The 26021-nt window shown below is 30.8% G+C and overlaps 1 protein-coding gene across 1 annotated transcript in view; it reads left to right on the top strand.

Annotated features, from left to right (window-relative positions):
• ana (anachronism) overlaps positions 1 to 26021 on the top strand; it is a 37320-nt gene that overhangs the window by 1907 nt on the left and 9392 nt on the right. The window contains exons 2-3 of the mRNA XM_065513314.1: positions 23652 to 24079; positions 24218 to 24454. Of these exons, the coding sequence (XP_065369386.1) occupies positions 23652 to 24079; positions 24218 to 24454 (665 nt within the window). The remainder of the gene's footprint in view (positions 1 to 23651; positions 24080 to 24217; positions 24455 to 26021) is intronic.

The following is a 26021-nucleotide window of genomic DNA, read 5'->3' as shown; positions in this document are numbered from 1 at the left end:
TTTATCAAGATTATTTTTATATTCAGCACACATCTACTCCATGGAGCATACATATCTATATATCGATAGGGCCTAGAGGGTAGGACATACATAGGAGTATGAAATTTTCCTCAAATATTCTCTGCTGATAAAAAATGTTTGATATTAAAATTGGATAAAATCGGTCCAATCATCAATAAAAGAAGTAAGAGTGCTTTATTCAGCTGTGCAGAATCTTATATGTATACATACCCTTCACCAAATTATATGTACTTTTTAGGTAAACAAAATTAATTTCTTTTTTCCAATGTTGTTTTTCTTAATTTTTTGTAAAAAAATTTTTTTCGAATTGTTTTTTTAAATTTTAAAATTTTTTTTTAAATTTTTAATTTTTTTTTTAATTTTTAAATTTTTTTTTGTTTTATAATTTTCTTTTTTAATATTTAGCGAAAAAAAAAATTTCGGGTTAAAAAATATTTTTTCCGATTTTGACCCATTACTATGGTCTAATATACGTCGTTGCAAAGGTCTTTGAAATATCTATCATTAGATATCCATATTGTCTGTAGTAGTTGTAGTAATCCAGATATAGGTCAAAAATCGAGGTTATCCTCGATTTGTCCAGCCATTTGTAGACCGATTTTCTCGATTTTAAGTAGCAATTGAGTCGGAAGAATTCCGGAGATATTGATGTATGAATCGTGTATGTAAGTTATTTGGGGGCTTCGGAAAGTTGATTTCAACAGACAGACAGACGGACATAGCTTAATCAACTCCGCTATCAATAAGGATCCAGAATATATATACTTTATAGGGTCGGAAAATTATATTGTGGAAATTACAAACGGAATGACAAACTTATATATACCCTTCTCACGAAGGTGAAGGACATAAAAAACAATTAGAACAACCAGGGCCTTAATAAAGCACAAATAGTGTCCAAAACATAGATTGAACCGGTAAAAAGTCGGTCAAGTCCGACCATTTCAATAATTTTTAAATTTCAATAATTTTTTTCTTTTAAAATTTCAATAATTTTTCGTGAGTGATTTTCGGAGATATTTTTCAAATAAATGGTTTTTGTGTGGAAAACAAATATTTTTTTTAATTATGTAGCCTATAGAGAACATAATTATCTTTCAAATGCATCTTAAATCTATGAAATCCGACATTAGGCTCATAAAATACAACAATTTAAAGATACAGCACATGTACATTTTCTTGATTTTTACAAAAAATAAAAAAAATTAAAATGAATAAAATCCCGAGTTTTCCGAATTCCGACATGTGCAAAGGACTCGAAAGGGTATGTGTTTACCGAATATGGTAAAAATCGAAAGACCGAAAGTAAAAAACTTTTATTTTTTGGTGGAATTCATTTATTTTCCAGCAAAAACTTTACTTACAAATAAGCAGACAAATAAGGGTAATTTGACGATTAGACTACTTATTATTTTACTTGAAAAATTACATATTTTTGTTTGCGATGTCCATAAAGTAATCCAGCTGGTCAACTTTTGTACTCACTCACTCAAATAATAGTTTTCACAATTGTAATACTATTTTGTTTTCTGGTTTTTCTAAAAATTAACTATTATCAAAAAGAATGGCCAAATTGAGAAAAAGTAACTGTTTATTTTAATTTGGTAGACTTTACTACTTACAAAGTAAGTTATTAAAAAAGTCATTACTTGTGGCTTTGTAAGCAATTTTTTTGCTGAGTTATTGGACATCCGCTTTAGGACTTAAAATTACACAGGAAAATTCTAACGTGACCAGCAAAAAATTCTCATTTAGTTTAAAACATTTTACTGATAAGTTCTTGCCAAAGGCCGGAATCAGTTTTCGATTGCATTTCTAAATATCGTTATATATTATTTGAAATACAATACGAACCCATCACTTCATTAGTTGCCAATATTACGTTTTTACTGATAACAGCTTGTTGGTCGGAAACAACGGAATTAAAGTTATTTAAATGGTCTGAATGTAATGACCAGGGAAACCGGTATCATTCATGTTTTTTATACCCTACACCACCATAGTGGGGAGGGTATTATGCGTTTGTGCAGATGTTTGTAACGCCCAAAAATATTAGTCTAACACCCACCTTAAAGTATACCGATCGACTTAGAATCACTTTCTGAGTCGATTAAACGATGTCCGTCCGTCCGTCCGTCCGTCCGTCTGGTTGGCTGGCTGGCTGTCCATGTAAACCTTGTGCGCAGAGTACAGGTCGCAATTTTGAAGATATTTCGATGAAATTTGATACATATTATTTTTTCGGCTCAAGGACCAAGCCTATTGAAACTGGCTGAAATCGGTCCATTATTTCACCTAGCCCCCATACAAATGTCCTCCCGAAATTGGACTTTATCGGTCATAAATGTTTAATTTATATATGTATCTCCACAAATTCCACTCCAAATAAGTTTTATATACACAAAATTCATGTCACCAAATTTTGTTACGATCGGTCCATAATTAGTCATAGCTCCCATATAGACCCGCTTCCGAAAATCACTTTAACGTGCATAAATCGCTTAAAAATGTTGGTAAACACACAAAATTCAACATAGTTAACTTCAATATACACATAAATCACACGACCTAATTTCATGGTGATCGGTCCATAATTGGTCATAGCCCCCATATAAGGCCCACTTCCGAAAATCACTCAAAAATATAAATTATTGAAATTTTAAAAGAAAATTTTTTTTTGCTCTTTTACTTAGTGTAGGGTATTATATGGTCGGGCTTGACCGACCATACTTTCTTACTTGTTTTCATTTACGTTCTGTTTCACAACATTGGAAACGATTTGTTATGGTATCTTTTGCACTTAAGAGCATATTTTTTAATTTTAAATTTGGCTGTATGGCATGTTTTGACTTTTTAAAGCATATTTAGACATTTTAGAGCATATTTTGCATTTTTGTAAACAATTTTCTTCCATCAGTTAGAAACAAAATTATTCGGATATATTAATAAGATCAATAGAGTACCTTTGTTTTATAGGGAACATTAGATGTTCAAAAATATCTGAGGACTTGCCAGTTTATCGTATGTGTGAAAACTATTTACAGATTGACCTCGTATGTTATTAACAGCTAACACATTATAATTAAAATACACAATGCACATTTAATGTATCGACAAAATCAAACCATAGAGAAATATACATAGAACGGAAACTCTCCTGCCAAAGACCTAACTCAGTTGTCAAAAACATGTATTGGTAAAAAAACTATGTGATAACAAAAACAACACTCTTATGTGTACTTTATTGAATTTTTTTTTTCTACTTTCCGTTCTATGTGTATTTCTCTATGAATCAAACGATTCACAGTGTTTGCTCTTATTAAAGCTAACAAACCAAAACATGGACCTAGACATTGTAAAAATATCACAATTGCACTGATATCAATACACACCTACAGATACATATGAATTCATTTACAATAGAATATGTTTGTGTATAAATACGAGTATTTCATTAGTATTGTACCATTAAATGTCAGACGTCTTTATGTCTGCGTCTGCTTCGTTTATTAATTCTTTTGATGTCAGTCAATATTATAATAAGTAATGACGTTTTAGATTTTATTATTATTGTTTTAAATGTTTATTCATTTACAACACACACTCATATTTAATTCTATTCATTAGCATTTAAAAATTTTAGCATTTTCAAACATTTATTAATGAATAAACGTACATAGATATATTTATGGAAATAAAAGCCTTTTAACATAAATGTTTATCTGTTAGATGCAACGTAAGAATTTAAATAAAAATTTTGATTTCTACTTTTTGCGCTTTTGGCTTTGATAAATTTCAATTCTTTGGACTTTTGACAAAATAACTTAAATGAAATTTTCAAATTTTTCAGGAGAGCGTAAAAACTGTGGAATTGATCGATAACACTGTGCTAGTTGAAAAAACTGTCAAGCGGGGCACCCAGTGGGTTAAACTAATTCGGATACGCTGAATACATTTCTTAGGTTATTTCGTATTTTCGAGATACACCCTTATTTTGAAAATGGAGGAGGTTGCACAACATATATTCGCGTAACTCAAAAACGTTTTAGTTTATTTAATAAACTGAAAAATAAAATTACCTTTCAGAAAGGCTTGACATATTTTTAAATGAAGCTACGCTATAAATTCTTTCTAAGCGTATAAAACAAAGTTCCAAACAAAACAAGCTCTAAATGATTAAAATCTGTCCACAACTTTTGATTTTATAAACAAAAGATAAAGCAATAACAATTTAAAATTTTTTCCCATATTTTTGCAAAAAGTCTTCTATAAATTTTTTAATTCTTAAAAATTGTATACATTTTTGAAAAGAAGACACAATTTCCTATACTTTCATATGTAATATACATATATATCTTATCTTTTCCACTAGTTTAATTTATAGATTCAAAATCAACAACAAACTGAAAATTTACAGAATCTTGCCGTTTTGTAAAAACGGCACTACATTGTCGACTATTGCAGTACTAAACATCATTTAGAGCTTGTTTAATTTGGAACTTCGTTTTCGATATGTGTGAAAAAAATTAAGAGCGTATATGCATTTTCCTATTTTTAATGCCGTTTTAAAAACAAAAAATTTCAAAATTTTTCTAATTTTTGCCAAAAAAAATTTATATTTCTAAAGCGACTGCAAAGATTAAAAATATGTTAAGCATTTCTTAAAGGTAATTTTATTGCGGAATTTCGATTTTTCCATTTTTTCAATAAACTTAACCGTTTTTGAGTTACGCGATTATATGTATGTCGTACAACCTCCTCCATTTTCGAAATAACGGTATATCTCGAAAATACGAGCTAACAAACAAAAGGTTATCACCATTGAATTCAGCGTACCCGAATTAGTTTAGTTTTTTCAACTAGCACAGTGTAATTATTTTATTATTTGTCCTTAAAGAATTTCGAAAGTTTTGTTTTATGACAAATAATAAAATAATTATCGATCAATTCAACAGTTCAATTCAAAGCCTAAAGCGCACATTTGGTTCGAAGCTAAAACAGCATTCTATTGCGGATTTCCCGCATTGGAATTTCAAAACAAATATGCAAAATTCGAAATTTCGACATAAATGTGATAAATTTGAAAGAACCTAAGAAGGACCCTGTTGGAAAACTGGATACAACTAACATCTCTAGGGTACTTTCCGGTTTTGTATTGTACAATGTACAATACAAATTGTAAGTACAATGATAGCATTTTACCGGCTTGTACAAGTAGTTATTAAGTATATGTAATAGTGTTAGCCAGTGTCTGGTTGAAATGAGTTTGTTAAAATGTTCAATAGTTTGTTTTCTCTCATAACCCAGCAGTTTTGGTTGACTGTCCCAAACTAGTGATTTTAACTTTTATTTAGGGTGGCCTAACCTGGGAGTCAAGTGCCCCTACATAGATTACATAGAGACTTTCATATAGCTGGTCCAAAGTAGTCAATGGTATTAATATACATAGAGTCCAGTATCAAATTGTCTACGAATAAAAGTTTATAATTTGTTTATTATTCCAGTTAATACAAAATATTGTTCTAATAATTTAATAATACTCGTACATATATAAAGTGGAAGTAGAGCTAGGAACAAAATTTTGTTGTATGATAGAACTACTCTAATATTACTTGGAGTAAATAAAATAACTAGTCTCTTATGTCGACTACAGAATAAATTTCAAAGTCACTTTAAAGGGACAGTTATAGGTATTGACTTTATCAGATAATATTAGTGGTGAGTAAAGAAGCTAGCCCATACAAAGAAATACAATTAGACCTTTGAAATGAACACATATTGATCATACAAGGGACAGTAGCATTATATACTTTATAGTGTGTGAAATGACTTATCGCTAAAGTGTAATGAAAATAAAAAAATTAAACATACTTCACCACAGATTACAAAGGGACACTAAGTGACAATTGACTCTCCAATAGATTACTTATGGTATGTAAAATAACTATTTCATAAAGTAATAAACCTTTAGTATTTCAAACACTCTAAACTAGATAGAGATACTAAAGTGACAATTGACTTCACGCTAGATTACCTGGGATGTTAAAATTATTGTCTATAAGGGATACATTGACTACTTGTAAAGCTGCTGGCACTCTTCATATTTATGTATAAGTATGTGCATAATCATACATACATAGATACAAATGTATACTGTGTAAGCATGTGTGTGTCTGTTTCATAGTCTGTCTGCCTAGTGTCTGGGACATGTCTAGGTATCTCTCCGTTAATGAACTTTTTGTAGGTCGTTGCTATGCAAAAATTGTTTGTATTTTTTTTTTTGTTTGTTTGTTTCGAAAAACAAAACAAATCACTTACACAATTACACACATTACCATTACATTACACATGTGAGCTTGTATGTATCTATGTTAATGGTATTTACTGCTGTTGCTGCTGCTGTCGTTGTCGTGTTGCTGTTGTTGCTGCTGTTACGCTGTCTGCAGTTATTGGTCAATTGGTTAAAATAATTATAATCGTAATCGTTCGTAGTCATACTCTTTTACATGTCTTTCAGTTTAACATACATTTTGCATGCCTGCTGGCCATTTGCGAATCGGTGTTAGTGACTAACTGACTTTTTTTTATTTAAAGACATTTTTCTTTTTAAAGTTTTCAAGGAAAAATAATATGTAATGTTAAAGTTTAAATTTGTTTTGTTAAATATTTAGTAGGCATGCTTTTAGAACCTCAGCGTTATGGTTTGATTTTATTAAATACATATTTCCATAATTTTTGATATTTTATGAATTTCAAAATATCATTTTATTAAGTTGTACAATGTCAATGGAAATTATGAAATCTAAATTAACCCTTTATTTCAAATACTAATTAAAATTCCTACTCGACTTCATCAGAAAACCGTCTCAAAAGGACATTTTAATACTTTTGATTTTAACTATTTGTGCCGAATTTTATAATCAGCCCAATTATGAAAAAAAAAATTCCCCCGGAGTTTTTCCCTTATCATTTTTTTAACATTGAATTTGAATAGGAAAAATGAGAAAAGGGAAAAAACTCCCGGGAATTTTTTTTATAATTGGGCTGAATTTGTGCACTTTGTTTGTATGCTAACTAGTCCAAACAATATATTTTGATCCAAAACTTTTCACCGGTTCAACCAATTAGCAATGACTATTTGTGCCCTCGATTAGGCGCTATCGTGTTTTAATTATTTTTAAACTACGGACGGACGGATAAAATTTCAGATTGGTTGGACCGATTATTCCAATTTCCAATACCAAACGCCCTATCGTACTTTCACAGCTAGATATTCTTAGAAATTTATAATGACCCAAACAAGATTTCAATGAGTTACAAACGAAATGACAAAATCAATGTACGCCCCATGTGGTTCTCATAAAATACTGTACCGTAATTTGGATGCATTTGGGGCTTAGTTTGGTTTATTTAATCTCAATAACGATATTTACAAAAGTTTTACGATAAATCAAACAGTGCACAGTTGCGCCATTTGAGTTTTTTCGTTGCAAAAATTATAACTTTTGAACCAAATGAGATAATCAAAAAATTTAAAAAGTATATGATAGATAATTGATCAGCCTATGAAATGAGAGTTTGAAAATGGTTCTACGCCTTTCAGGTGCAAAATTGAAATTTGTGGAAAAATCAATTTTATTCAATAAATATATCTATCAATAGAATCACAAATAATGATGCTCCGTTACATAGTTTTCGATATATTGTATCTGAAAGCGGACCAAATTACCTAAAAATTTTATGTTTTTATGAAAACTGAAAATCAGTCAACTTCTGAACCAAAAATCTGATTGTAATAAGAGTAGCATATTTGAAATCGTTGGACAATTTACTGTAAAAAAGGTTTATTCAATATTTTTTAGGAGCACATGAAATTTTTGATTTTTGCAACCTCACTTGTTCTATGGGCATCACTGTGCAACGACTCAAATGTAAAAAAATCAGCAATTGTGGCGGAAATCACATAGCAAATTACAGAGGATGTCCAGTATATTCCAAAGTTAAACGAACATTAACACAGAAATCTAATATATATCCCGTGCTATCAACGAACCTAGTAGATGCTAGGGTATTCATTCGAATAATGATCGTTCGATTAATCGAATAATTTCTTACGAATAATTATTCAAACAATTTAAAAAATACCATTTTCGAATAACGAATAATTCGAACAATTTTATGTAGAATAATCGAATAAAACATTAAAATTTATTAAATTGCTTAAAATTTTTCATAATTCCAAATTTAAATAAGTAATAATGACTACAAAAATTTTATTGTTTCTGAAATTCGACAAATAACTAAAGATAAAGGGAGTCTTTCGATCACGGTAGATGAGTGGTCCGATAGCTTATTCAATAAATATATAAATATTACTGAAAGTAGTTACAATTCTAAAAAAAAGTCTTTCAAAACGTTTAATTTAGGACTTAAACCAATGAAAATAAAAGGAACGGAATAAAATATTCGTTATTTAGTAAAAAAGAGGTTGATTTGAAATAGAAATTTTTGCGTCTAAACATGAACATGAAGGATCAGAATCGCAATTAATAATCTTGTATATAAATTATTCTTCTTCAACTTAGATTGAAGTGCTGTTGAAAGTGATTTTGAAACGGTCATCGAAAGTGATGTTGAGGATGACATTTATAATGATTACGTTGAAACAGACGAAGACCATGATCATAAAATATGTATATATAAGTCATATTATTAACCATGTACAGAAAATATTGCAAGCTTACGTTTTGTTGCAAGAAAAACATGGAGTTCGTCTTATACATGATGTTAAACATCGTTGCACATCTTACCCCCAGTAACACGAAGTCTGGTTATGTTTTAACTAATAGTTATACTGACAGTTTTCATACAAAAATAATTTTAACCGACTGTATAACTATTAGTTAAGGCCTAACCAGACTTCGTGTTAATGGGGGTTAGTCTAACATGGTAATAAACTTTTTGGGTATTTGCAAATGCGTCAATCATGCACTGTCTGACTTCAAATTAGCCACGTTCACTGACACTGATATCAAACTTTGGACAGATTTATTTAATTCCCTAAGATCACTTGATTAAGCAAATATACGGCAACGTTGATAGAGCTTGCGAAGATTATCTTCAAGCTACTACGATCTGTCTTAAAGATTTTCATCGAAACTTACTGATTTTATCGATATACTCTAGATTTTTAATTACAGATTGTCAATATAATAATTTTGCTCCGTTTCCTGTTGTACCCCATTTTGGAGTAAAAGTTTATAAAACAAATTTTGTATGGAAATTATGTTTTATAAAGCTTTGATAAATTGATTATTAACCCTCTAAACGGCCAATTTTATTTTGAACGAATAAAATATACCAGGTTATTGTTTGAAAAAATAAAAAATTCGTTGGATTTAAAAAAAACAAAAGACAAGTGCACGTTCGTGTTTATCACAATAAGTAAATTGTTTGTCTCTTTACACATATTTACCGTTATATATAAGCAAATAAAGAAGCATTACATACATTTAACATACCCCGCCTAAAGGCATTCTTGCCAGTTAGAGGGTTAATAAGGGGATACAATTTTCTGATCTAGCTTTGATGGCAGTTGGAATTTGTAATAACTTGAACATTTTCTAAAATACTTTTGATTTGTATATCTTGTTATACAGTTTTGAACCATTAATACTGCTCTAAACATGGGTACTGGGTAATGAAAGTTTAATTTAATCACAAGTTTAATTTACAAATCTGATTTAGTATGAAGGATGAACATTTGTACTATTCTAAAACTGTACGAATAAGCAACGAATCGTAACTCCCTTTAGTATGGCTTATTTCATCACCAAACGTATCTGGAATATTTATGTAAATAAAATGAGAAATTTTCAGAATTTGTTAGTCAATTCGTCCTCAAGATTGTAGGCTTTTGTTAAAATTCAAACTATGTCTTCCTATATCTGCCTCCATAATTTATTTGTTAGATAGCTTTTATTAGTTGCATTATATTATTAAGCCTTTAGACTTAACTTTTTTCTGCAAAATAATGTTAGTACTTAATGAAATTGCACCATTTGTATGCATCATTAATTTGCACTTAAAATACACTAAAAATGCAAAATTGTGTATTAAAACATAAAATAATAAAACGTTTTCCTTTGTACTTGCAGAAGTGAGTATCGTGATGATCAATTAAACTTATTATTTATACAAAATTAACCACACATTTCACTGTCTGGCACCTTCAATAAAAAAGACAACGCAGCCAACCAAACAAACAACCAACCAGCCAGACACTGAACCAGACATATTTCAAACTCAACCACAACATTAGCAACAACAAAAACAATATCAATACATGTCAGCCAGTCTGGCATTTAATAGTTTAACAGATCATTCATTCAGACTGACAGTGCGCCAGTCAGTTATTTAGTTAGTTAGTTTAGTCAGTCATACAAACAATATCTCATTTGGTCGCAGCGAGAAAAAGAAGTTGGTAGCAACAACTGTTTGTTTGTTAACTTGTGCAAAAAATTGTTGACAAAACAAATTAGTTTTGCATGATGCATGCTTTTCAGAAATTCACACACTCACACACACGTACATTCAGAATAGTCTGTTAAATAAAAAAAAAAATACCAACTAAAATCCAACAGACTATTTCTGTTTTTCATGAATCTTTGACAGACGACTCATGTTTAAGAAAAACATTTATACACTTTGTTTAGACTCAGAACCAGACACAATCAATTTTTTTTTTCTTCTTCATACACCAGCAGCAGAGTTGGGCTAGTAATTAGCAGCAGGCCAAGCAGAGAAACATGTTCATGTCTGTTACTTAAAAATATTGTTATTATTTTACTAATTATTTGTGCATCACTGTAAAAACAAACCCAAACAATTATGTCTATGTAGGTATATGATAAATGATTAAAAAAAAAGTGTCGTCTATCAGTCATTTGATCACAAATAGTTTGGCATACAATGTTGCTTTGAGTTTTGCATAAAATTCTCATTTTTCACATTTCTATAAATAATTCCCTTGGCAACAATGATTTTTCTTATTACATACATATTTGCATGTGAAAATAAATGTTTTTTTTTTATATGATCGAGTAAAATGCTATTCATTTTCCTTCTTGCAATTGCAACTGCAAGCGACTAACGCTGATATTTATAATATAAATCTATTTTGATTTTTAAAGTGTACTACACAGTTGATCAAACGGAAAAGTTTATTATTCTTAGAATTTTTATTTTTCCGTTAAGATTTTGGGCTACATTTTTCACAAATATTCATGAAATCTTGTTATTGCTCAAAGCAAAGACAAAATGGTGACATGCACGATCATTCTTTTAGCAGCATTTCTGAACTCTCAGTCAAAGGATTTACTATCTTCATTCAACAAATTATAACTACTAGTATATATGTATATAAGCCTGTGATCCTCCCTGATCGACATTAATTCGTAATTCCATTTGCAATTTCTACAATATTTATTTGCGACTCTATAAGAAATGTTTTTTTAATTAAAGAATTTTCTTATTGAAATGTTTGCATTTGATTTTGTTTTACAGCCTTAATTATGATTTGTCATGCGACATATTTTTCCGTGATGTTTTATAAACTACAAAAACATAGTAGTGAACCAACGCATATTTCATGCGTTTCATTGCGCCTCCTTTCGCTTTCTGAACTCTATCAAAATTTATTGGTCGGATCTTGTAATTTTTTTTATGTTGTACAGTGTTATGCTCCAATAGCAATTTGTTCTGCACTTTCCAAAGTTATGGAGAGTATGTTTAACTACCATTTTGTTAAATATTTAGAGTCCAACAATTTACTCAGCATCGTCAATATGGCTTTCGTAGAGGACGCTCCACGGGAGACTTGCAAACCTTCCTATGGAAAACTCTTTTGCAGTCGACAGCAACATTTGCCATTCATATCCATTCAATTATAGACCAAGCCTGTCGGAGATTGGAGCAATGAGGCAAAACAAGAATGATACGCTTAACCAAGATCTTGTGAAAATCTCTGAATGGTTTTAATGCACAAGACTCAATGTTGTATGTTAACATATAAACGCACAACAGATTAATATTGAGGAATCAGAAGCTCTTGATGTTCTAGGCATGAGTATTCAGTGCGATGTCCGCTGGACAAGTGTCGAAAGAAGCATTTAAGTGCCTTGATTTTCTAAAACGGCGTGGGAAATACTTCACTCCATCACACCTCCTTACTATTTACACCACTTATATCCGACCCAAAATGGAATACATCTCTGATGTGTGGCCCGGTGATTCGAAGTCTATTTTGGAGTTACTCGACCGCATACAGGAGAGGGTGAAGACGCTTATCGGTGTCTAAAGGGTATCCAGCTCTATTGACTCACTGGAACATCGTCGCAATGTGGGTTGTGTTTCACTGTTCTACCGATACTACAATGGTATGTGCTCTGCTGAAATTAGGGAACATGTTCCCCAAACCCTTAGTTTTTTACGTAATACACGTTCTTCGGCAATTCGTTGTCGTTCTTTAGTCATACTGTCCGTATGTAGAAAAAGCTTACTGGAGTCTTTCCTGTCACTTTCAATATTAGAAAATTCAAATCAAATGTCCACAAACCTATTTTCCTAGTTCCAACACAATGCTTTGCATGAGTAGGGGTCATCCCCTGAGTGCTGGTCCAAAAAAAATGTTCAGTGTGAAATTTGTATGCATTAACTAGTTTTTTTAGTTAAAGCCACTAAAATTAGAACGATATTGGAATACTGATATCAAAAAATTAGACAAAATTATTTGTTTATGAACATTTTTATTTTATTTTGGTACCCTTCTGTTGAAATGCCCATATATGAGTGTAGTAATTAAGTATATGTTTGTGGCAATCATTTTTTTGTAAAGGATTTACCATATTATATTGTTTTCGGATTACGATATATAAATCAATATGACATTAATAGTATAAACTATTAAACAAAATGTTTCTCTCTTTAAATATACTTCCAACATTTCTTCAAGTGTATTTACTTCACGTTATATGTATTTTTATTTTAATTGATTTTTCCATAATTGCACAGCAACTATTAAATAAATCTAATTCATTCATTCATTAATTTCATTCATTCGCTCGACGATTAAGCGAAACTTTGAATGGGCGCTAAAAATGTGAAACAGATCAATGTTGGCAATAAACAAATTAATTGCACTCATGCCGTCCCAGACAGAGACGCACATGTAACCATGCCACAAAATCAATGCGCAATGATCGTGACAGACACACAGCAACAAACAAAAAAACAACACAGACACGATCATAGAACTATGTAAATAGTAGACATAGACATTAAATACTGAAAGCTTAATTTCCAACCTGAGACACAATCACAGACACACACACACATGAGGAACAAATTTGCATGCACAAAGTCAAAGAAAACAAATGAAAAAAAATAAAAAAAACTTCAATCTCTAGACGACAGTAGTAGATGACTGAATGACTAAATGAATTTAAAATGCAAAAATAAAAATATGTATCTACAAACATTTGAAAAATGTCTGCGACATTTGTATAATGAATGATCTTGAAAATATTATTTCTTTCTATACATAATCGCTGTGCTACTTCCTTCCCGGCTTCCTTGCCTGACCAAGTTTGTTGGATACAAATATTTATACAAAAATTATGCGAATTCTTTTAATGCACATAAATAAATACCTGCAATCATGTATGTCTGTCTGTCTCTCTTTCAGACAGACTTTGCATGTCTGTATGTCTGTCTGTCAACTACACCGTCAAATTCAAATTGAATTTGAAAATATTTTAATGAATGAAAATATAATTATTAAATAGAGAATCATACGCAGGCAAAGAAAAAAAACCTGAATAATTTTATTTATTTCTGGCGCTGTATGTGGACAACACAGTAGCCAAATATGCAGACATTCAAATAAATTTTAAATTTCTCAAAACACATTGTACGACTACATACTCCTATAATCACAGTTCTAATCCAAATATCATTTTAAATAACTATTTATTTATTCATTTGAATTTGAATTGAATGTACACGCGCAATATTTTGGTTAAATTATCATTTGTGACTGTCTATTTAATTAATTGAGTCTAGAGATAAATATTTATTAAGTACGACGAGTAGATCAAGTTAATTGATGTCAGTGATAAAAGTTTTGATCCCATAAGTAGATTTAGCAATGTTCGTCTATCCTTGTGTTGATTGAAATAGATTTTCAGAATACTTATAAAATCTATAAATAAAAAATCTCTCCATAGAATTCAAAAATGTTTGTACTTGTAGCCATAGTGCATAAAATCTACATAGTGGTTATTCAAGCCTTTTTTACAGTTGACCTGTGTCAATCAATGGTGATACTAAAAAACCGATCTCAACTCCACAGTTAACAGTTTTTTTCTCAACGAAAAAAAAAAAGTTCGGATGAAACTGTTAAAAATAGAGTTGAGTCATAAAAGGAGGATTTTCATTGTTTCCGTCATAAAATAAAAATCATTTGATGAGTTTTTTTCCTGTCTGAAAATAAAACTCATTTCGTTTATTTTCTTCTTTTTTCAATATTTTTCTTTATAGAGTCTATCTGATATAATATGTGTAGTAATTTATTTGTTTCAGATGAAAATAACAAAAATTTAATAATAGGTCTTAATAGGTTAATGAGGAGTTTTATTTTTCCCGTCAGAAAATAAAACTCATTTCATTTATTATCTTCTTTTTTCAGTATCTTCCTTCACAGAGTCTATCTGATATAATATGTGTAGTAATATATTTGTTTAAGAAAAAAATAACAACAATTTAATAATAGGTATCAAACAATAACAAATTAAAATCCCACTTGTTTTTATTTTAATGATAATTTATTCAATTGCAATACAAGGAAGGTGCTTTACAAATTTTAAAGATCTGACCATCGTCAAGCTTTAGTTGTCAATTTACATAAAATGAGTATTATTTTCTGACGGGAAAAATAAAACTCCTCAAATGAGTTTTATTTTTTGACGGGAAATATAAAACTCCTCAAATTAGTTTTATTTTATGACGGGGAAAATAAAACTCCTCAAATGAGTTTTATTTATATCGGATAATTAAAACGTTAACGTTACAAAATAACTGTTATAAAATAACGTTTTTGATATCACTTATAACCGTTACGGTCCCTGAAATAAATTAATAATAAAAAAAAACATATTTAAACAAGCTTTTATGCAGAACCCACTATAAAGTGGGTCTGTGGGCTCCATAAAATCTTGTTTATTTAATTTTGAACACAACAATCTTTTTGAGGGGACAGTTTTCCCAATAAAATTTAAGTTTTTGGATTTTACTTTTTATATAAAAGAATTGTTTTTCTTTTACAAATCCATAACCTAGGTTTTTCATCATACGGCTAAATTTTGTCCGAATACTGATATTAGGCCGATTTCAGGGTTTTAAATTACATAATTTTTTTAAAATTAAATGTTTGAAATGTTTACAAAATGAACTTATGAAATATTTGTTATAAATCTTTAGAAAGAAAAATTAGGAATTTTATCCAATACGATTTGAATTGTCATAAATGAAAAAGTATCGATATACAAACAAAATTGCTACGAATTGAATTATCAGTTTGCCTTCGTAATTTAAACTTATTTTTAAAACTACAATAAAATTCTGGACTCAATAAATAAATTATTTTCTATGTCACCATTAATGATTGTCTTAAACAAATGTATGTAAATACGTAAGTAAATATACTAGTTTTGTTTGTTGCGGTCTTTAGAAATAAAAGTGTCTTTTTTCTCTTTAGACTTTGAATTTGTTTGCTTTGTGTTCAGATTTAGTTTCATATTTAAACGTTTTTTGTTTGAAATGTCAGGCGTTGGCGGTGTTGAAGGCGTCATATGTCGTTCCTTGTTGTTTTTTTCTCTATTTATACGAGTATTTAGTCTCTGACTCTAGTGTGTCTGGTCTGGTCTGTTGCATTTTGTTGGTTCTATTGTGTCTGCATCTACCAAAGTAAAGAAGCAAAAAAAAAATTTGAAAATGTGACTGCATCTCAATTTGTTGGTAAGTGTTTGTGATTGTGTGTGTGTGTGTGCGTTAACACACAAACAAACTCACATCTACTACCAATTGTAAGGTGTAGTTCACATAATAAATTGTTTTTGTTGTTTGCTGCTGCTGCTGTTGTTTTGTTTTTGTATTCTGGCATACAAAACGCGGCTAGACACTGTCTAGCCGGCTGTTGCTACTGTTGTGTTTGTTGTTGCTATTGCTATTTTTTTTTTTGCAATTTTTATGCAAACTTCTCTATTTCTGCTATTTAAACATTCAACATTCTCTCGAGTCGAGACAAAACCAAAAACAGCAACAACAAAAACCCACCTACCAACAAACAGTCATAAACGTCAGTCATTCTACTACATACACAAATACAATTTACAATGTATCTGTGTGTTCATTACAAGCAGTTAACCTAAGTAGCCTTTAAACCACATTTTCCACATACTTAATTTTACTTCATTATTATTACTTACTTGCTTTAGATTTTCCAACGAACAAAAACTGCAACAAACACTTCATTACAGACTCATCTACTATAACAAAAAAAAACGCACACACATACATTAACATACTTATTTTTGTATTACACACACACACACATACAACAGCAAACTAATACATAAGAGGACAGGCCGGAAAGTCCTTTCAGAAGAAGATAAAATATGCCTTAAAACTGGAGCACATTTTCTACCTTAAATTAAAGTCCTTAGACTTTGAATATTTTTATGGACTATAAATAATTATGGTAATATGTACTTATCGGCGGAAAATTGCATTTTCAGTATTTTTAATAGATCGTGTGCGCGCATTAGTCAAAAAATGTTGACAATAGCATTTAAAAGTTATTGAAATTTGCAACATATATATATCTGTTGATGGCTGATCATCAGGAATATAACAAGATCTTCTCAGACTTTTAAAGAATTGCAATATATATTTCGAAAATTCAATTTGCACCAAGTTTAGTTATATTGGATTATTCTCTACCGATTTTAAAATTTTTTTATTTTAAATATTTTTTTTCGAAAGATTGAAGAAAGAGCTATCTAAACTATTTTGGACACATTTTGCTAAGAACAATAGGTAGTAAGTTACATGGATAAGAAAAAACACCTGCTTTGCCAAAATGTCAAATTTTGACCCCCTCTAACTCCCAGAGTTCTTGTTATAAAATTGTGTCTGAATTACTATCTAATAGAACTAACCTTGGTGTCTTCCCGATCGGAAGACATCGATTTCAAAAGTTGGTTCACTTGACATGAAATGCCCCATATATAAAAAGAAGTGTACAGTTTGATGTCACCACTAACTGCGGAAACCGGTCGACCGATTTCAACCAAAATTTCAGCGTACGTTGGTGATGGTATGTAAATGGTTTATGTGAAGTTTGCACGAAATCGGGCCAGTGCGCCGGAGATATGGCAATTAGATTTTGCTATATATTCCCATACAAATATCAAAAAATTTCCTCCATTTTAAATACTATGATTTTTTATTGTCACTTGAAAAGTTATAAACCATGCATCGCAATGTCTTTCGGTCTTTCTAATTGGAATGTTGATCTGACCACGCCCACTTTTTTCGATTTATCGATTTAGCATGTTCCCATCTAACCGACTGATTTGTGGTGCAAATACAAAGATGACATGGGTGATGATATTTTGCATCAGATGCGTATTAAAACATCAAATTTACAACTGAGCGAGGAAATTTATAACGATACTCTGATATCAATTGAGAACATGTGCTTGATGATGTCGAACAAGGTATTATCCGATGCACGTATCGATGCCTTGAGGAAATCAGTTCGAACAAACTTTACACTATTGAATCGACTACAAAAATATGCGTACGATACTCTTATGAGAGTTATGATATACATATGGAACTGGAGGGATTTTTTTTTTGATCGCGTTACGATACATTCGCAGAATGACTTGCTTCATCAGGAATTGCAGTTACGTTGTTGGAAGACTGTCGAACTGTTCATTCAGTACTCAAGTTACCATTGAATATCCAACATGCAACATTTCCATGAACAGTGTGATAGCCAAAGTTTTGCAGCAAAGCAAACTGATCGGTTTGGATGATTGTACAATGGCGCATAAAAAGTCTATGAAGGCATTAGGCAAAACGTTGAAACATTTACGAAGCAATCAGAGGCAGTTTGGTGATGCGATGATTCTGTTGGTAGGTGTTTTCCGACAAACAATGCCAGTGATTCCACGGTCAACGTCAGCCGATGAACTTAATACATATTTGAAGTCGTCTGTTTTGTGGAAACACTTCATGAAACTCAAATTGACTGTGAACATGTCAATTTTCTCCTGATGCGGCTATCAGAAGTACAAGGACTCCAGACTTATTCCGTTGAAAAACATTGATGTCGATGAATTGAATTTTAGGATTCAAAGTGAAATCGATGGATTCCGTTACTTGAAAAGATGATGTCGACAACTATCCAACCGAGTTTTTAAACTTGCTAGTATTACCCGGATTACCACCTCACAATCTCCAACTGAAAGTCGGGGCGGTAATCATAATGTCATGAAACATAAACCAACATAATGGCGGTAAAAAACCTGGGGGGTTATTATGTAATTACATTGAATTTCGAAAGTGTTTCGTTTTGAATCGAATTACATAATAATCCCCCTGACGAATAACGTCATCGTAGCAACAATACTTAAAGGAAATCAATCGAAAAAAGTATTTCTGTATTTTAATTGGTTACCTGAAGATCGATCTTTCAATTATAATGTATATGGAACACCATAAGATTCAGAGTAAATATGTATTTTCAAATCAAATGTAAATCAAACATAAAAATTATCATTCAAAAACACGATTTTTTTCTCTTTTTAACTATTTACGCAGCTTTTCACAAATTAAACACAAACATTTTTTCTAATTTGGACAGGACAATGTCTGTCGGGTCAGCTAGTTCTTTATAAATAACACCAACGAGTCGGATGAACTTTATAAATTTTCAATATTAAAAAATTTTATTCAGTTTTAAAAAAAATTTGAGAATTTTTAAAATCTTCGTGGTAGAATTTGTTTCTTTATTTTGCTTTCAGATAGATACCGCTATGTATGAATACAATCAAACATGGTGTCAAATGAAATCTTTCATTTTGCTTGATTCAAAAATCTTGTTGGCAAAAGTTTTTATAGTGATACGCCAACATGTGTCTCCCAGTCTATCACTAAATTTGAATAATTTTGAGCCATTAATCATTTTCCACGTTTAAGTTCCTTAACATATTGATCGCATTTTGAAGCTACCTCGTCGTAGTGCAAAGGCTTCAACTGAAAATTGCTTCAACCTTATTCGAAATTTTATTTAACTCTCCATGAGTAAATTCAAAAATAATAAATCCATTTTAGTTTCTCCAGGGTGGTTATTTTGTAATTGGTTTCGAAATGAAAATCGTTGAAATATGTGTGCTTTATAAATTTTATTTCGAAATTGTTTTCTTTCATTCTGTTATTTGAAGGGAATTATTTTTCCATGTTCTGAAAATACAAAATACTTAGAAAAGAACTTTTCCGATTGCCCGCATATACACGTATAAATGTTCAACTACTAGTATTTATGTATGTATGTGCTACATATTTATTGTAAAAAAAACTTTTGATTATAATGAATGAATGGCAGATGAATGCATTTTGCATCAATGAATAATTATGAATGCTTCTCGTATTACCAAAATTAGTTGTAGTAAACAGTTGTAAAATCAGCTCAATAGCAGCAGCAGCAACAACAATTGGAGCAATCGTATTATAACTTCAGACTGAAAAATAATTAAAATAACTATCTAGACATTGACAAGAGCTGAAGGGCCAAAAGGAAAATGCACAGATGTCTACAATAAATGTTTAGACTAGACTTTAACAAAAAAAGAAAAAAAGAAATTATTCTCATAGAAATTACATGAGAAATCAAAGAACTATTAAACTTACTTCACAACTATTAAACTTTATAATAAAAACTCAAAACGTTTGACATACAAATGGTGGTGCAGCATTCCCAATTAACCATTCTACATTGCTTTAATGGAAGATTTGTGTTTAGTTTCGCAATCATATTCATAGATCTCGGATTACTTGTCTTATAGATCTCAATTAAAGCATCATTATCAAATTTATTCAACATTTCATTACTCTTATCGACTAATTATTTGGCTGCACATTTTTAATGAAATTTTAATTATACAAGAAAACCTTTACTAAGTTTGTCTAGATCTAGATGAAGCAGGACGGATCTTAAACCCTAAAAGTTGAAACAAATGGATCGTTTTGATGGCGTGTACCGACAAATTTACAATTTTGATGATCTCCTACTTCATGGGGTCTATAACAAATAATTCGATATGTTACATGTGGTAAACCGAGTTTACAAAAGCTTTGCTTTTCAAAATGTTGACTCACTCATTTTCTTGTCTATCTATATCCACATCAACAACAACAACAAATGGCAGACATCTAGATTCACATAAAACTTTGCACTTTTTTGCATGCAACAACCTTTACAAGCTGCAATTAATTAAAACAACAGCAACAACAACAACTTTTTACATACCGAGACATTCTACAGACAAGAATAGAGTACAAAAAAAATAGTGAAAAAAAAGCAGACCAGACACTTTTCCAGACACAAAACAAACGTGGAAGGACAAAATAAAAACTGTTAAGTTTACAACATGTCATTATCATCATGTACAGCAGCATCATCATCAGCAATCGCAATAGCGGTCGGTAGCAGTAACAAAATACAACGACTCTTAACAGTCTGGTGCATGTGGCCTAGACGAGCCCTCTGATCATGCGCACGCCATTACATACCTTTTTGACTGCTTGACTGTTTCTTTTTTTTGTGTTTTTTGGTTGATTATTCATTTTGTCTGGTTGTCTGGCTTTTGGCTGCTGCTACTCTTGCAGCAGTGGCGGTTGCTGATTAGTTGTTTTTATCTTGTTTTGTTGTTGACTATACAACACATGGTTACAAGCAAACTGACATTTAATCGTGTTTCCTGTCTGCTGCCTAAAAGGCAGTTTATTGCTATTTGCACGAATGTAATGTAATTTTTGTGACTAAACAGTGTTAGTTTTTTTTGGGTAAATTTTCTTATTGAAGGAAAAGGGTAAATCCATAATGGTTCATTTATATATCCTCCGCATATATTGGGAGTACTTTCTCTGATATTTTGACAGACAGATTTGATACCAAAATTCTTAAAAAAATTTTTTGTACAAACAAATAATGGTACTGACTATCTGACTGAAGGATTGATCATCGACCATGAAATTTTGACAATGACACCGGTTTTGATTATTGTATTTTAAAAAAACCGGTTAAACAGTTTCGAATTTTGTCTTCAAAAAAACGGTTAACCGGTTTATATTAAATTTTTATTTAATATGAAAAAGATCTCCTTAAATTTATTTTTATTTGTGGACGCTAATAGGAAATGTGTTAAGAATTGTATACTAAATCTTAGGAAATTTAGCATTTTTGAATTCTTAAGGATCTATCTATATGCAATTATTTTATATCTTTTACGAAATGTTGTCAAATGCTACAATTTTCTATAAAATAAATCAATATTTTTAAAAATGGTATCAAAGTTTTTCATAAATATGTTTCATTAAAACCGGTTAACCGTCTTACAAAAACCGGTTTGTCAAAAAACAGAAAAGTTAAAAAAACCGAAACCGACGAAAACTACCAACCAACATTTAAATTTTATTTGGATACTAAAACTTTAAAGTGATTTTCGGTGAGCCTTGTATGGGAGCCATGACCAATTAGGTCGCGTGATTTATTTGTATGTGAAGCTATAAGTGTATTTTTTTTTAAATCGGAACACAAACGAAGAAATAGGATCGTTTTAAAAATGTAACTTAGCCGAGGAGTCCTACTTTGAGGACCCTAGTCGCGCCCCTGGCGGACCCATGAGGTCCAAGTTCAAAACTTAAACTCTTTGTGCATGTAAAATTTCATTCAAATCGGACTTACCGTTTAGAAGTTACATATTTATTTACCTCTATTTTTTTATACCACTGTACGTTGTCTTAAAATCAGTTACAAAATGAATTGAAAAAAATTTTGTAGTATATTTGAATTGAAGAAACATTTTATCATTCAATACATTTTTAAAGTTTGTTTTTAATGAATTTGAATTCAAAAAGAAAATTTAATGCCTCAATGGGAAATTAATTCTCTAAAGAAAGAATTCACAAAGGAATGAAGTGCAAACGGGAATATAAGAGAATATACAATCACTGTTTATTGTTGGTGTTTTGTCTATGCTTTAATAGTTTTCAAATAAAGCTTGAGTGTCTGTAATTCTCATTATTTTTAAAATATCTATAACTTTCCTAAGGAAAAGGTTTACTGATGATCTGGCCTAAGAAACCAGAGAAATGCGCATAGAAACTGGCTTATACCACAACAATAAATTTCAGCGAATTTATCAATAATTATATTGGGAATTAAGCCTACGAATTAATTCATTAATGGAATGGTTAAGATATAGAAAGTTTTTTGATTTAAAAAAATATAATTAAGAATTAATTATTTCGAATCCTAGCTCAGCTTGTTTGGTAATTTTTTTTTGGAAAATCGAACATTTTAAGAAGGAAATTATGAAAAACCTTATTTTGGAACCCTTCTTAACCAATAAACAAAGAAATAAAGTAGAAATCAAATTCTTCACTTATCAATAAATACCAAATATGTATTAGGTACTTTTGGGAAATTCAACATCTTCCAGGGGTAAAACAATTTTACATGTATTAAAATGACGGATTTTTTCAAATTTTGTACGACTTGTACAATAAAAATTAATTCAAAGTCTTGCCATTGTTAGCTATGACCTTTTCCCTTTCTAAATACTTTTTAATAGGCATTGCAACATTTGGCCGATCGTTGTCATTCTGCTAGCTTCAATCAGTAACGTTCGGTACAGGTTCCCTGTATTAGTCTGGTCAGATTTCAGCGGCTCATAAAAGATAATACCATTTTGCTCCCACCAAATACAGAGCATTACCTCGGATATTTGACTTGTGAAATCCTTTGAATTTTTCGTACTACTTGAACATTTAAGAAATCCCTCTTTAGAGAAATTAACCTAAATATTGAATGTAACATTAAATCATATTGATTTTACTAATATTATAAACATACATACATAAATAAGTAAATAATTTCCAAAAATTGCAAAATCATTGAATATTCATTATTTGCTGTACAAAAAATATAAATTCTTTTTTTATTAAAATTTTTCAATGAATTTCCATTGAACTTTTGTCCAAACATTGTAAACACATATTGCCAAACAAAAATTCTGCTTAAATTAGCAAAAAACCTTAAAGTAAAAAGTAATGATAAAAAAATATGAATAAATATATGTACATATGTCTGGGAATTGTTTTTGGACAATACAAATAATGAAAAGTCAATGACTCAAACAGAAAAAAAAGCAAAATTTAATTAGCTGCCTACAGTGAAACCATAAATAATTGAAACCCTTCATTGTCTACTTTAATTACAGCATTAACGACATAAGAAATCGCATTAGTAATGCCATACAAAATGTCAATTCCGAGGAGAATCAAGAACAACATCCCCTCCACGAAATGGCTGCCTATCCCACATGTAATTCGGAAACGACCGAGTCTTCTTGGCTGCAGGACAACAATATCACCATACAATTCTCGCAAACTTTGTTCGAGCAGAGAAAAGATTTGAATTTGGATTCGGCCATATTGAGATTGTACAAAATCAATCCCAATAATACCAATGAACAAAAGCATGCAAATGCCAGCAATGAGGGAGACGCAACCAAGATCGCAGATGATGTAAGCGATACCGAAGATAGTACTAAACTAAAGAGATGCGCTGAACCGAATATGGATGCTCAGATCCGTGTTACCGTATCCATAGTCCAGCAAATGCGTCGCAACAAACGTGGTGTGTATGGTAAATATTCTTTGTAGCCGAAAGAAAGATGATTTTAATATCGCTTAATTGCTTTTTTCTATTCGTTCTCTTTTTCATTTTTATTTGCTTTTTTGCTGCATTCTATTTGTGCCTTTCATTTTGGATTTTGAAATTTAGAACGCAAGAAGCGCATTTGCAACACCGTCATGATGAATGTCTCCCAAACTGGCTGGGTTGAAATTGATATTAAACGTGCCATTTACATTTGGGAGGAGACCGCCAAACAGTTGCAGCAAACCCAACAGAATCGTTCTCCCATTCTGGTGGGCTGGCTGATGATCGAAGTGCATGATGAGGAAGAGCAGCCCTTGAAGCCAGGCCTCTTCTTTAAGCCACCAAATTGCAATCAGGCAGGTACGTGTGTTGTTTGCCAAACGTAACTAACATTTGTTTTCGACGAAAACAAACTTAAAATTAAATTAAAGAAAAATTAAATCATGTTTATTAAATTACAAGCAGGAATTTAGGGTATAGGTTCTTAATTAGCAAAAAATATATCCATTCTTTTTATCAAGTCCCTTATATGGGAATTATTCATGAAATCTATTAAAGTTTTGAGTTATGGCAACACCAAACCAAAGTGATGAATGAATCATAAATAATTTCGAGTGTTTTCCGAATACAATCATGGTCTGCCATTACACAAAGCCATATACATATTTTAAATGTAACTTATCTTGAAATTATCGTATATTTTACAATAATTCCCTTTGACTCCTAGTGAAATTTTAAGTATTTTCAGCGACGCCTTCTTTCTAATGAGTAGAGAATGTAAGAAATAAAGCTTGAGTATCTGTAATTCTCATTCACTCTATAAATTTATTTGTATAATATCTTTAGATTTTCTTAAGCCATTTGGGAATAGGTTTCCTAGTGATCTGGCCTAAGCAACCAGCGAAAAGCACAATATATTTTAGTGAATTTATCAATAATTAAATTGGCAATTTAGCACATACAATCTAAATTAAGGCTTTTGATATGGAAATTGTTTTTTCTAATGGGTATATATGACTTAAAAATGCAGATTTTTTTTCAAATTTTTTGCTCTTATTTTGAAACATTTGTACAATATAAATTTATTCAAAGTATTGGTCATTGTTAGCTATGACCTTTTCCCATCATTCTCTCAACATATGTATTCAGAGCCAAAATAACTTGCCATCTTTTGAAGCAAAGAACGAATCAAGCCAATAAATAGTTTTTCACAAGTATTCCATAATGTGGCCGAGAGAGGTCTGGAAATTTTTCGGCAAATGCTCACTTTAAACGAATCAGTTTCGTTCCGTACAGATTCCATGTAATGGTCTGGCCAGATTTCAGCAGCTCATAATAAAGCATTCTACCAAAAAAAATGCGATTTCATAATGTCCAACCATAAATTTAATATTATTTGTTAACAGTTATGAATATGCAAAAAACTAGTTAAATATCTTTATTTTTAACTAGTTGACCGCCCCGGCTTCGCCAGATAGCATTTACTAATTTTAGTTCTTTAAGTTTCTCTGTTCTTATTTATTTGCATATAAAATATCTAAATTTGTACTGCATACTTTAGGGAGCTTTTATATTACAGTTGACTGGACTCCAAAAAAAAAATTCCGAGTTTTACCCGAGTTTACAAACCATCTCCTGAAAATTTCGAATCGAATAAAAAAAAAATCAGCCAAATAGCTCCAGCCGTTACATACATGGAGCATTTCTATTTAATGTTCTTCTTGCTGTACAACGACTAATTTATATTTTTTGGCACGATCATTATCAGAAAAACCAGAATTTTGTTTAATACAGCGCACTACTATCGTTGTAAGGTCTTGGTCTCGTCTGCAAACTTTGTTTGTTTTTTTTCTTACGATTCGTGAATAAGGTTCCTCTGTAACGTTTTATAACATCATTTACAGTACTTTTTGGAAGCTTAAATTTT

This window comes from Calliphora vicina, chromosome 5, assembly GCF_958450345.1.
Source record: "Calliphora vicina chromosome 5, idCalVici1.1, whole genome shotgun sequence".
NCBI lineage: Eukaryota > Metazoa > Arthropoda > Insecta > Diptera > Calliphoridae > Calliphora > Calliphora vicina.
This window is presented reverse-complemented; position numbering and strand designations above follow the sequence as displayed.